Consider the following 12,354-nt stretch of genomic DNA (forward strand, 5'->3'; position numbering starts at 1 on the left):
AACAGCACCTGCCACCAGTGCTGGCGAAATGTCAGAAAAATCATTAAACGGACATCGACCAGGAGTCCAAGACAAAAGCCAACAATCAATAGGTTGAGTGGAGATGTTTCACGAATTATTGTACCTTACGGCAAGTTTCTTCGAAAGAGAGTATACGGTAATTGGTCTCAAGCTACAATTGTCTCTTCAACGTAGACACTGAAGCCAAGTTGGCACAATAAGAAATATTACTACTGACAGGATATTCCAGGGAGTCTTGCTGGTACTCGGAGTCCAACGGCCACAATATTTCAGCGAGCAACGCTGACGCTATTATTGGGTGCGCTGTTCTGTCAACAAATACAAGGGGAGAACCTAAATAATTGTTTGTGCGCGTGTATTTTTTCAGTTTCTATCTTAACTTACTTTTTAGATGATTGTAACGTGAAAGTGCGCGATATTTTAGCTCAGCTGGTTAAAACATTTTTCTACATTTAGCACACTTCGCTTTGCTACAATGCTTTTCACGTGTGAAAAACGACTTCACACCTGAAGGACATAGGCACTAGACTATTCCGTATCCTGCATGTCACCATGTGGTGTGTAAGCAACGGTATGTACCACATAGTGTGCCAGAATCAATTCTGGTCCCCCTCCGCAATCCAGTCCCCAACCAGTTCCTTTGCCCAATACTTGTCTCCGCAGCAAAGTATTTGAACAGCGAAAGTGAGCATCTGGTAGCAAAAGATTCGTGATCCACGTACTGTGGATGTGTCCTAGGTAAATCTTTCCCATTTGATCAGAATTATTTTCTCCTTTAGTATGGGACCGGAATAAACTAAGAGAAAAAAATGAGGCACTGGTCTTACATTTCTTGCGGAAGGGGACTTCGGCGTCTGTAGTGGATACGGCAAACGATTATGACCTGTCGTATTACTTACCCCACATCTTCATCCCCATCGTAGCTGGAGTCATCTTCGGTGGATTCTATGGGATTCACACCATTCATCCCTGACCTGGGCCTTTGTCACTTTGTTTCGCCTGCTGAAATTAGAAACAATTATTATTATTGTTATTAATATTATATATTTTAAAATATGTTATGATAGTTAAAATGTGCGCATATGGAACACACGTACTGTAACCTCTCTTGAAGATTTGAATCGGAATCTAAGGGAGAAAAGAACGAAGAATTGAACGATGATACATCTGACATTACGGATTTCGGATCCTATCCTAAAGATGTAGCCTACTTGCTTTGTGTTTTCCTTAAATAAATGCAGACGAATATCAATAGATTTAACTTGTGACGCGACGGAATTGTTCGCCTATTCCTGTGATAAACTGAATGAAACTAATTATTAAGAAAATTACGAGGCGTGTTTTTTTAAGTAAGTACCGTTTTGAAATTTAAAAAAAAGACGTGCTAAGATGGCTCAATAATTTTATTTTTACATGAAAGCCTGTACCTTAATCTAGGCACTGACTTACAGTCTGATTCTTCCTTGTTTACGTTTACGATGTGTTACTAGTGTTTAAGATGCCTCCGATAATCGTGAGTCCCGCCGACTGTGAAGTACGGGCTGTTATAAGATTTTTTAGTGCTAAAGGCCTAAAAGCGATCGATATTCATCATGAGATCTGTGCAGTTTATGGATAAAACATTATGAGCGATGGAATGGTAAGAAAGTTGGTGAGAGCATTTAAAGATGGCCGCACAAATGTGCATGATGAAGAACGGAGTGGGCGGCCTTCGGTCGTTAATGAAAGTTTGGTGCAGGAAGTGGACAATGAGGTGAGAGAAAACAGACGCTTTACGATTTCTTCCTTGCGGGATGACTTCTATTTCGTAGTGTTTTGTATGGCATTGTGACCGAGCACTTGAATTACCGAAAATTGTGTGCACCTTGGGCACCGAAAATGTTGACGGATGTGCACAAAACCAAACGTTTAGACAGTGCATTGACTTTCCTTGAGCGGTACCACAACGACGGTGATGATTTCTTAAGCCATATTGTTACGGGCGATGAAACGTGGGTGGCCTACATCACACCAGAATCAAAGCAAGAGTCCATGGAAGTTGAGCAAGGGCATCGTTTTGCTGCAAGACAATGCCCGTCCGCATGTGGCGAATCAGACCAAAGATCTCATCACATATTTTCGATGGGAAACTCGAAATCATCCTCCGTACAGCCCCGATCTTGCGCCCAGTGACTAACATGTGTTCCCGCACATGAAGAAACACCTGGGCGGTCAGCGTCTTCAAGACGATGACAAAGTCAAAACAGTGGTGATGCAGTGGTTAACAAGTCAGGCGGCAGACTTCTATTAGGAGGGTATTCAAAAACTGGTACAACGTTATGACACGTGCCTCAATATTGATGGAAATTATGTAGAAAAGTAGATTAAGGAACAGGCTTTCATGTAAAAATAAAATTGTTGAGATATATTAGCACGTCTTTTTCTAATTTCGTAACAGTACTTACTTAAAAAACAAGCCTCGTACATTTCAACTGAAATATTGACACACTTCATCCAAAGAAAAGATGAAGTTTAACATCTCATTTACGTCGATGGCCTCAAAGATAGCCCTTTTGTTGAATTGTAGAAGGATCGGTGAAAGAAACGACTGTGGCTCGTACATTTGAAATGACTTAAGAGACTCACAGAAAGCCAAAACCGGTTTTTTCTTCGGAATATGAGTCCAGGAACACGTGAGGCAATACTGACCCTACGACTTATCTTAGAAAATAGATTAAGGAAAGGCAAAGCTACGTTTCTAGCATTTGTAGACTTAGAGAAAGCTTTTGACAATGTTGACTGGAATATTCTCTTTCAAATTCTAAACGTGGCAGGGGTAAAATACAGGGAGCGAAAAGCTATTTACAATTCGTACAGAAACCAGATGGCAGTTATAAGAGTCGAGGGGCATGAAAGGGAAGCAGCGGTTGGGAAGGGAGTGAGACAGGGTTGTAGCCTCTCCCCGATGTTATTCAATCTGTATATTGAGCAAGCAGTAAAGGAAATAAAAGAAAAATTCGGAGTAAGTATTAAAATCCAGGAAGAAGAAATAAAAACTTTGAGGTTCGGCGATGACATTGTAATTCTGTCAGAGGCAGCAAAGGACATGGAAGAGCAGTTGAACGGAATGGACAGTGTCTTGAAAGGAGGAGATAAGATGACTATGAACAAAAGCAAAACGAGGATAATGGATAGTCGAATTAAGTCGGGAGATGCTGAAGGCATTAGATTAGGAAATGAGACAGTTCAAGTAGTAAAGGAGTTTTGCTATTTGGGGAGCAAAATAACTGATGATGGTCGAAGTAGAGAGGATATAAAATGTAGACTGGCAATGGGAAGGAAAGCGTTTCTGAAAAAGAGAAATTTGTTAACATCGAGTATAGATTTAAGTGTCAGGAAGTCGTTTCTGAAAGTATTTGTATGGAGTGTAGCCATGTATGGAAGTGAAACATGGACGATAAAGTGCTTGGACAAGAAGAGAATAGAAGCTTTTGAAATGTGGTGCTACAGAAGAATGCTGAAGATTAGATGGGTAGATCACATAAGTAATGACGAGGTATTGAATAGAATTGGAGAGAAGAGGAGCTTGTGGCACAACTTGACAAGAAGAAGGGACCGGTTGGTAGGACATGTTCTGAGGCATGAAGGGATCACAAGTTTAACATTGGAGGGCAGCGTGGAGGGTAAAAATCGTAGAGGGAGAGCAAGAGATGAATACACTAAGCAGATTCAAAAGGATGTAGGTTGCATTATGTACTGGGAGATGAAGAAGCTTGCACAGGATAGAGTTGCATGGAGAGCTCCATCAAACCAGTTTCAGGACGGAAGACCACAACAACAACAACAATGAGTCCAGTGTCTTAAGAGGTATGAACTTTGGTCAGAGTATTGTCGGTAATACACGGTCCAGTCATTTTAATATGATCACGACCTATGTTCGACGTCAGCGTGCAGTAACCACTCACAGACGGCAAGTGGCAGCACTAACAGTGGAGGGAATATAAAGCGTGTCAGTGGGACGCGGAAAACTGTACAGTCGTTGTCGTAATCCTGAAATGGAGTGATTTAGCTAACGTCAAAAAGGGGATGATGATTGGCTTTTGGGACAAGGGTGGAAGCATTTCCTAAGAGGCTAGGTTTGTTAACTGTTCGCGTGCTGCTGTAGTTAAAGTATACTGTGCACGGCAAAATGGCGCTATCCAAAATTGGCGTCGAAGCAGTAGTGATACAGCATGGGCTATAGATGGCACGGGTGAGCGACAGCTGCGGGGATGTGTGCGGACTGACAGGCGTGCAACTGCTGGGCAACTGGCCGTGCACATCAACCAATGGGCTACCAGCGGTACGTCCTCAATGACGTTACTGCGTATGGGCCTCGATAGCAGGTGCCTGGTTCATACATCAATCCCGAATGCAGTTCATCGGTGACGAGAGCAGGAATCTGCACGTCAGTGGCGCAACTGGAAGTCCACTGATTGGCGACAGGTGGCCATTCCAGATGAATCACGTTTGATGCTCTGTCTGACGTCAAACGTCTGAAAGGAACACCCTACAAGTGTCGTACACAACGGGCCATTAAAATTGCTACACCAGGAAGAAATGCAGATGATAAACGGGTATTCATTGGACAAATATGTTATACTAGAACTGACATGTGATTACATTTTCACGCAATTTGGGCGGATAGATCCTGAGAAATCAGTACCCAGAACAACCACCTCTGGCCGTAATAACGGCCTTGATACGCCTGGGCATTGAGTCAAACAGTGCTTGGATGGCGTGTACAGGTACAGCCGCCCATGCAGCTTCAACACGAAACCACAGTTCCTCAAGAGTAATGACTGACATATTGTGACGAGCCAGTTGCTCGGCCACCATTGACAAGACGTTTTCAATTGGTGAGAGATCTGGAGAATGTGCTGGCCAGGGCAGCAGTCGAACATTTTCTGTATCCAGAAAGGCCCGTACAGGACCTGCAACATGCGGTCGTGCATTATCCTGCTAAAATGTAGGGTTTCGCAGGGATCGAATGAAGGGTAGAGCCACGGGTCGTAACCCATCTGAAATGTAACGTCCACTGTTCAAAGTAACGTCAATGCGTGCAAGAGGTGACCGAGACGTGTAACCAATGGCACCCCATACCAACACGCCTGGTGATACGCCATTATGGCGATGACCAATACACGATTGCAATGTGCGTTCACTGCGCTGTCGCCAAACACAGATGCGACCATCATGATGCTGTAAACAGAACCTAGAGTCATCCGAAAAAATGACGTTTGCCATTCGTGCACCCAGGTTCGTCGTTGAGTACACCATCGCAGGCGCTCCTGTCTGTGATGCAGCGTCAAGGGTAACCGCAGCCATGGTGTCCGAATTGATATTCCATGCTGCTGCAAACGTCGTCGAAGAGTTCGTGCAGGTGGTTGTTGTCCTGCAGACGTCCCCATCTGTTGACTCAGGGATCGAGACGTGGCTGCACGATCCGTTACAGCCAAGCGGATAAGATACCTGTCATCTCGACTGCTAGTGATACGAGACCGTTGTCATCCAGCACGGCGTTCCGTATTACCCCCCTGACCCACCGATTCCATATTCTGCTAACAGTCATTGGTTCTAGACCAACGCGAGCAGCAATGTCGCGATACGATAAACCGCAATCGCGATAGGCTACAATTCGACCTTTATCAAAGTCGGAAACGTGATGGTACGCATTTCTCCTCCTTACACGAGGCATCACATTAACGTTTCACCAGGCAACGTCTGTCAACTGCTGTTTGTGTATGAGAAATCGGTTGGAAACTTTCCTCATGTCAGCACGTTGTAGGTGTCGCCACTGGCGCCAACCTTGTGTGAATGCTCTGAAAAGCTAATCATTTGCATATCACAGCATCTTCTTCCTGTCGATTAAATTTCGCATCTGCAGCACGTCATCTTCGTGGTGTAGCAATTTTAATGGCCAGTAGTATGGGAAGGGTACAGACCGGAGGAGAGAGCATTATGGTCTGGGGAATGTTTTCGTGGCATTCTCTGGATGATCTCGTCCTTCTGGAAGGCACAATGCATAACTCAAGTACTAATCTGCCCTTGGGGACCACATCCAACCCTACTTTCAGTTGGTTTTTCCTCGGAACTGTGGCACCTACCAGAAGGACAACGCAACGTGTCACTCAGCTCGCGGTGTACGTGCGAGGTTCGAAGAGCGTCGAGATGAGTTTTTCGTCCTCCACTCGAGAAACTGTGGCACCATCTCGACTGGGTTGTTCGCTCATTGATCCTCAACCGTGAAACCCAGAGCAGCTGGTCACGGCTCCGTGGTCTGTATGAGTCCACATCCCTTTCCCAACCTCACTGACATTCTACCTGCACGTCGCGCAGCGATCCACTCTACAAAAGGCGGTTATACAGACTTTTGACAGCTGGACGCATCAAAGTGACTGGACAGTGTAGCTACATGTGTAAAGCGTATTCTAGAATAATCTTGAATTTTATGTACACTACTGGCCATTAAAATGGCTACACCACGAAGATGACGTTCTACAGACGCGAAATTTAACCGACAGGAAGAGGATGCTGTGATATGCAAATGATTAGCTTTTCAGAGCATTCACACAAGGTTGGCGCCGGTGGCGACACCAACAACGTGCTGACATGAAAAGGTTTTCAACCGATTTTCCATAAACAACAGTTGATCGGTGTCGTCTGGTGAAACGTTGTCGTGATGCCTCGTGTAAGGAGGAGAAATGCGTACTATGACGTTTCCGACTTTGATAAAGGTCGGATTGTAGCCTATCGCGATTGCGGTCTATCGTATCGCACATTGCTGCTCGCGTTGGTCGAGATCCGATGACTGTTAGCAGAATATGGAATCGGTGGGTTCAGGAGGGTAATACGGAACGCCGTGCTGGATCGCAACGGCCTCGTATCAGTCGAGATGACAGGCATCTAATCCGCATGGCTGTAATGGATCGTGCAGCCACGTCTCGATCCCTGAGTCAACAGATGGGGACGTTTGCAAGACAACAACCATCTGCACGAACAGTTCGACGACGTTTGCAGCAGCATGGACTATCAGCTCTGAGACCGTGGCTGCGGTTATCCTTGACACTGCGTCACAGACAGGAGCGCCTGCGATGGAGTACTCAACGACGAACCTTGGTGCACGAATGGCAAAACGTCATTTTTTCGGATGAATCCGGGTTCTGTTTACAGCATCATGATGGTCGCATCCGTGTTTGGCGACATCGCGGTGAACGCGTGTATTCGTCATCGCCATACTGGCGTATCACCAGGCCCGATAGTGTGGGCTGCCGTTAGTTACGCGTCTCTGTCACCTCTTGTTCGCGACGGCACTTTGAACAGTGGTCGCTACATTTCAGATGTGTTACGACCCGTAGCTCTACCCTTCATTCGATCCCTGCGAAACCCTACATTTCATCAGGATAATGCACGACCGCATGTTGCAGGTCCTGTACGGGCCTTTCTGGATACAGAAAATGTTCGACTGCTGCCCCGGCCAGTACATTCTCCAGGTCTCTTACCAATTGAAAACGTCTGGTCAATGGTGGCCGAGCAACTGACTCGTCCCAATACGCCAGTCAGTGCTCTTGATGAACTGTGGTATGGTGTTGAAGCTGCATGGGCAGCTGTACCTGTACACGCCATCCAAGCTCTGTTTGACACAATGCCCAGGCATATCAATGCCCAGGCACTTCTCAGGATCTATACACCCAAATTGCGTGAAAATGTAATCACATGTCAGTTCTAGTATAATATATTTGTCCAATGAATACTCGTTTATCATCTGCATTTCTTCTTGGTGTAGCAGTTTTAATGGCCAGTAGTGTATATTCCACATTTTCACCCCTAAAGATGCATGTTTAATGTTGGCTGCTCAAATAATCTGCAGTCTGTTGCTCGTGACAATCACCTAGCAGAAATACGAGGGCGTGCCGAAAAGTAGTGCCTCCGTATTTTATATGTCAACACTCTTATAGCTGAATAAAATCTTTTCTGTTTTCAAGCTGCGTCAATTCGAATAGAATTCTCGAGCTTTCGATGGCTGTCTGCGCCGTCGTCGTCGGGAGTAAAACCACTTACTCCTGACGACGATTGCGGAAACAGCCATCGAAAGCTCGAGAATTCTATTCGAATTGACGCAGCTTGAAAACAGAGAAGATTTTATTCAGACGGTTCCGGTGCGAAAGACTTCGAGGACACACATTCTTAAAGCTTTTTGAATATAAAAAACTTTATCAACATTCTGTTCTTCAAGTCTACTTCTTTGCAGCCCTCTGCCGCAACAGTAGAGCTGTAGCGTGCAACATGGTGGTATGTAACGTGACTATCTCGGTATGTCAGAAGCACCGGCCTGTTATCAATTTTCGAAATCGAAGAGTCCGACCACACACGAACCACTCTCTCATTCAGCGCGAACACTGCGACATCTGCAACAATCCGACTCCTCGGGTTCTGTCGTCGATCAGCCTTATCGTTTCCCCGACTTGGCCCCATCTGATTTTCATGTGTTTCGTAAGCTTAAAGAACTATTTCGAAGACTTCGCTTTGATAGTGATGAACCGGTGCAAGCAGAGGTGAGGCTGTGGCAATGACAGTATCAACGAACTGGTCTCTTGTGAGGAAAAATGTTCGTCGCCAGGATGACTATGTTGAGAAATAAATATGTATACACGAAAAATAAACGTGTAGAACATTAACAGAGTTTGCTTTATTTAAAAAGCTTTAAGACTTTTCATATAAAAAATTCGGAGGCATTACATTTCCACACGCCCCCTAATGTTCCTACGTTTCTTTCACGAAGAAAACATAACGATTCCGGACAAAGCACAGAATCCTAACATGAATCTTACTGAACATTTATAGGATATTCTCGAACACATACTTCACGATACTACAGAAATATCCACAACGGTACCTTTTTCGTAAATTTTCTGGGTGAAGATAGGCTTATCGCATTTCGCCAAACTATTGCTTACTATTACTGGAAACATGCTAGCGATAAATGATTTTGATATCGCCAATGGACAGTGTAACCCCGTCCTACACGATGATACATGGTTCAAATGGCTCTGAGCACTATGGGACTTAACATCTGAGGTCATCAGCCCCCTAGAACTTAGAACTACTTAAACCTAACTAACCTAAGGACATCACACACATCCATGCCCGAGGCAGGATTCGAACCTGCGACCGTAGCAGTCCCGCGGTTCCGGACTGAGCGCCTAGAACCCCACGGCCACCGCGGCCGGCCGATGATACATGAGACGGGAACATGATGATATATTAATTGCATTTACTGATCACAATCCAGATGCTCTTCGCTACATGGTGCGTAATACAAATCACGAGTCGGCTGTCAACAAACAGTTGGGCGTGTCTACAGCGCTTTTAACGACCTTTTATCATAGATTGCCTCGTAAGTTATTGCTGAAATCGATATTATCTACAGCCTCTCTTCTGGAAAAGACTGAACAACACGATACAGTTTTTTAAGATAATAGACTCGTATTCACAAAGAGCAACGCTTAAATTAGCGTTCGGCCACGTCAACCGATATTTTATTTTATATTCCCTGGTCACGTTAGGTGGGCTGAATGCTTGGAATGTTCTTTAAATAGATCACTGTCGGTTTCTTCAACCGTTCTTTTCCAACTTAGCTATCGTTGCTACCCTAATGGCCTGGACGCTGACGTTATATTAGTCTCTTATGCCGTCTTCCCGCATTCATTCCTTCTGCGGGCTTTGTGCAGGCCATTTTCTTTTGTAATGATCTCTGTTTCAGTGGGAGAGAGATTATAGAGACGCACAGATCTGCCACAAACAACAGATAAGATATGATAGAAAATAATAGAACAGTAATGTTCAACCTTGTAATTCTTCAGTTACTACAGGCATAGCGTTTCTGAGTTCTGAATTTTTTGTTCTTCAAGTTTTACAATACAATGAAAGAACACGTACAAAAAGCAGAGACAAAGTGCTTGGAGAAGACTGTCGAAGTTGTAAAAGTCTAAGAAATTTTTTACCGTCCACGAAAAAGAATTGCGATTACATTTTAAATAATAACTTTCTCTTGGGCACCTTGTTTCTACTTACCGTAAATTATTTCACTGCCTTGTTAAGCAAGAACAAAATAGATGAATTAGTCAGAAAACATACACTTTGCCTAAGTTGACTGCAAAATTCCAAGAATGAATGTTGCTTGATCGTGGGGAAATTAATTCCGTCGATGTAAGCAAAGTTTATTTGAAACTATTACAGAAAGAATGCCATTAAAGATAGCATTACGTCGTGGGCACAGCTGTCGAATACGAAGTCAGACTGGAATTGCTTCCGTATTTCGCATAAATGTGACTTTAAGAATCGTTTTCCCTATTAAAATCCGAGAGATGTGTTAAAATTTTTCTGTCTTATAGTGTCGCGTCTGTTGATCAACATACAACGTTGTATGTCAGGTTTTTCCTTCATTGTATTTTATACATTTCATGTTTTCGGCTGACGCTTTTTTACATTTCTAAATTAACCACAGGCAGAAAAGAAAAATATTCAGAAGTGGGATTTCATGAAACCCATGCTCGGTTCTCGATTCTAGCAGGCGAATTTCCCACTTCCTCTTGGTTTAGCTCATAGAATGAAACTATCCTCATCATAAGTTCAAAATGGTTCAAATGGCTCTGAGCACTATGGGACTTAACATCTGAGGTCATCAGTCCGCTAGAACTTAAGAACTGCTTAAACCTAACTAACCTAAGGACATCAAACACGTCCATGCCCGAGGCAGCATTCGAACCTGCGACCGTAGCAGTCGCGCGGTTCCGGAAGGAAGCGCCTAGAACCGCTCGGCCACCTCATAAGTGGTAAATTCTTTATATGTGAAGCGGGAACGACAAATATGAAATACAATTAAATGACTAAGAAATTATTCGTAATACTTTTTCTTTAACTGCGTATCAGAGTGTGGTCACGGAGACCGAGTGAGATGACGGCGTGGTTAATATCTCCCTCCGACTTTACGACCTAGGATTTGGGTGCTTTCCCTGAATCATTTTTGGTGAATACCGTGGTTATTTCTTTTTCACGGCTACAGCCGATTTCCCGACTCATTCTCATGTACAACGGCGCTAGTGCCCGGTCCCTAGCGACCTCAATGTCAACGGTATGTTAACTGTCACTTCCCTTCCTTAATTTATTCACTCACGGAGCACTTCTAGTAGGTCGGGAGAACTGTAGATCTTGATTATACATTCCTGTGGTCAAAGGACGTCGAACACCGACGTGTATGTAACAGACGTTTCCGGCTGTCACTTAGTAATTCTGCCACATTAACCTGACGGAGAACGAACCCATTAGATGAACGCGTCTACCAATCCACACAATCACACCAGCGTTGCACCGCAGTGCGGCTCGTCGCATGCAGTCAGTAAACTTACCTGTCCGATCGCCGACCGCTTTCAGCCACAAGTGACGTCCAATCGTGCTGTGCGGACTGTTTGCCAGCCGTAGGCGATTTATTATCTTATCGATGTTCATTGGCCCGATAAAAGACAGCCGCGGAGGTATGCAAGATTGCCTTCCAATGTACTGGGAAACCCTTTCACCCTGCACAATGAGGGGCACATAAAGGTGACGTGCAGTCCACAAATGCATCCTCCCCACATCTGTACGAAATATAGGTTCCAGAAGAACCACGTCTTGTGACTGGAGTGACAGGAAGGTGCAGAGATGTATGTGGAACCAAACTACCACTAAATCAAGAGAATACATAGCACCCTGACGATAAAAATCTGTAGGAGCTGCCGTAACGTTGGAATATATTACCCCACGGCATAATCAAACAATCCGAAGAATTTTATTCGAACTGAATTCATAACTACATCCTAGTTGCTGATAAGAGTGTGAGCATTCAGCTTTCGTAGAAACTTTGCTGGTGCCATATACGGACCAAGTGAACCTATAAGTGTAGTAGAGACAAAAATCGCTTTATTGGTATTGGGTAAGTGGTCACTGTAATATGCGCTGATTTCCACGAATGAAGGAATAGTATAAAGAAAGATTAGAGTTGCGCTCTACCAAAACTACGGTTCGGTAGCTTTGGTACACTACATAAATGACGTGATAAATGGTAGGACTACCGACAGTATTGGTTGAGTTGGTAGAGTGCAGATGGTTCAAATGGCTCTGAGCACTATGGGACTTAACATCTGAGGTCATCAGATGGGAAAATGGAACCCGACGACTACCTCTTTGTTTTTGTTTCTCTGGTTGTTTATTTTGCACATAATTAGAGAACCGAACTTCATTCAGTGTTAGTTCATTGTGTATTTTATATCCTTACAG

At 44.2% G+C, this 12,354-nt stretch overlaps 1 protein-coding gene across 1 annotated transcript in view; it reads right to left on the bottom strand.

Annotated features, from left to right (window-relative positions):
* Positions 1-11,490, bottom strand: part of LOC126262688 (chitin synthase chs-2-like) — a 254,809-nt gene extending 243,319 nt beyond the window's left edge. Inside the window, exons 1-2 of the mRNA XM_049959463.1 lie at positions 11,448-11,490; positions 921-1,023 (exon numbers count right to left, since the gene is read on the bottom strand). Of these exons, the coding sequence (XP_049815420.1) occupies positions 921-988 (68 nt within the window). The 5' untranslated portion in view covers positions 989-1,023; positions 11,448-11,490. The remainder of the gene's footprint in view (positions 1-920; positions 1,024-11,447) is intronic.
* Between the last annotated feature and the right edge of the window lie 864 nt (positions 11,491-12,354).

This window comes from Schistocerca nitens, chromosome 6, assembly GCF_023898315.1.
Source record: "Schistocerca nitens isolate TAMUIC-IGC-003100 chromosome 6, iqSchNite1.1, whole genome shotgun sequence".
In the NCBI taxonomy this organism is placed as follows: domain Eukaryota; kingdom Metazoa; phylum Arthropoda; class Insecta; order Orthoptera; family Acrididae; genus Schistocerca; species Schistocerca nitens.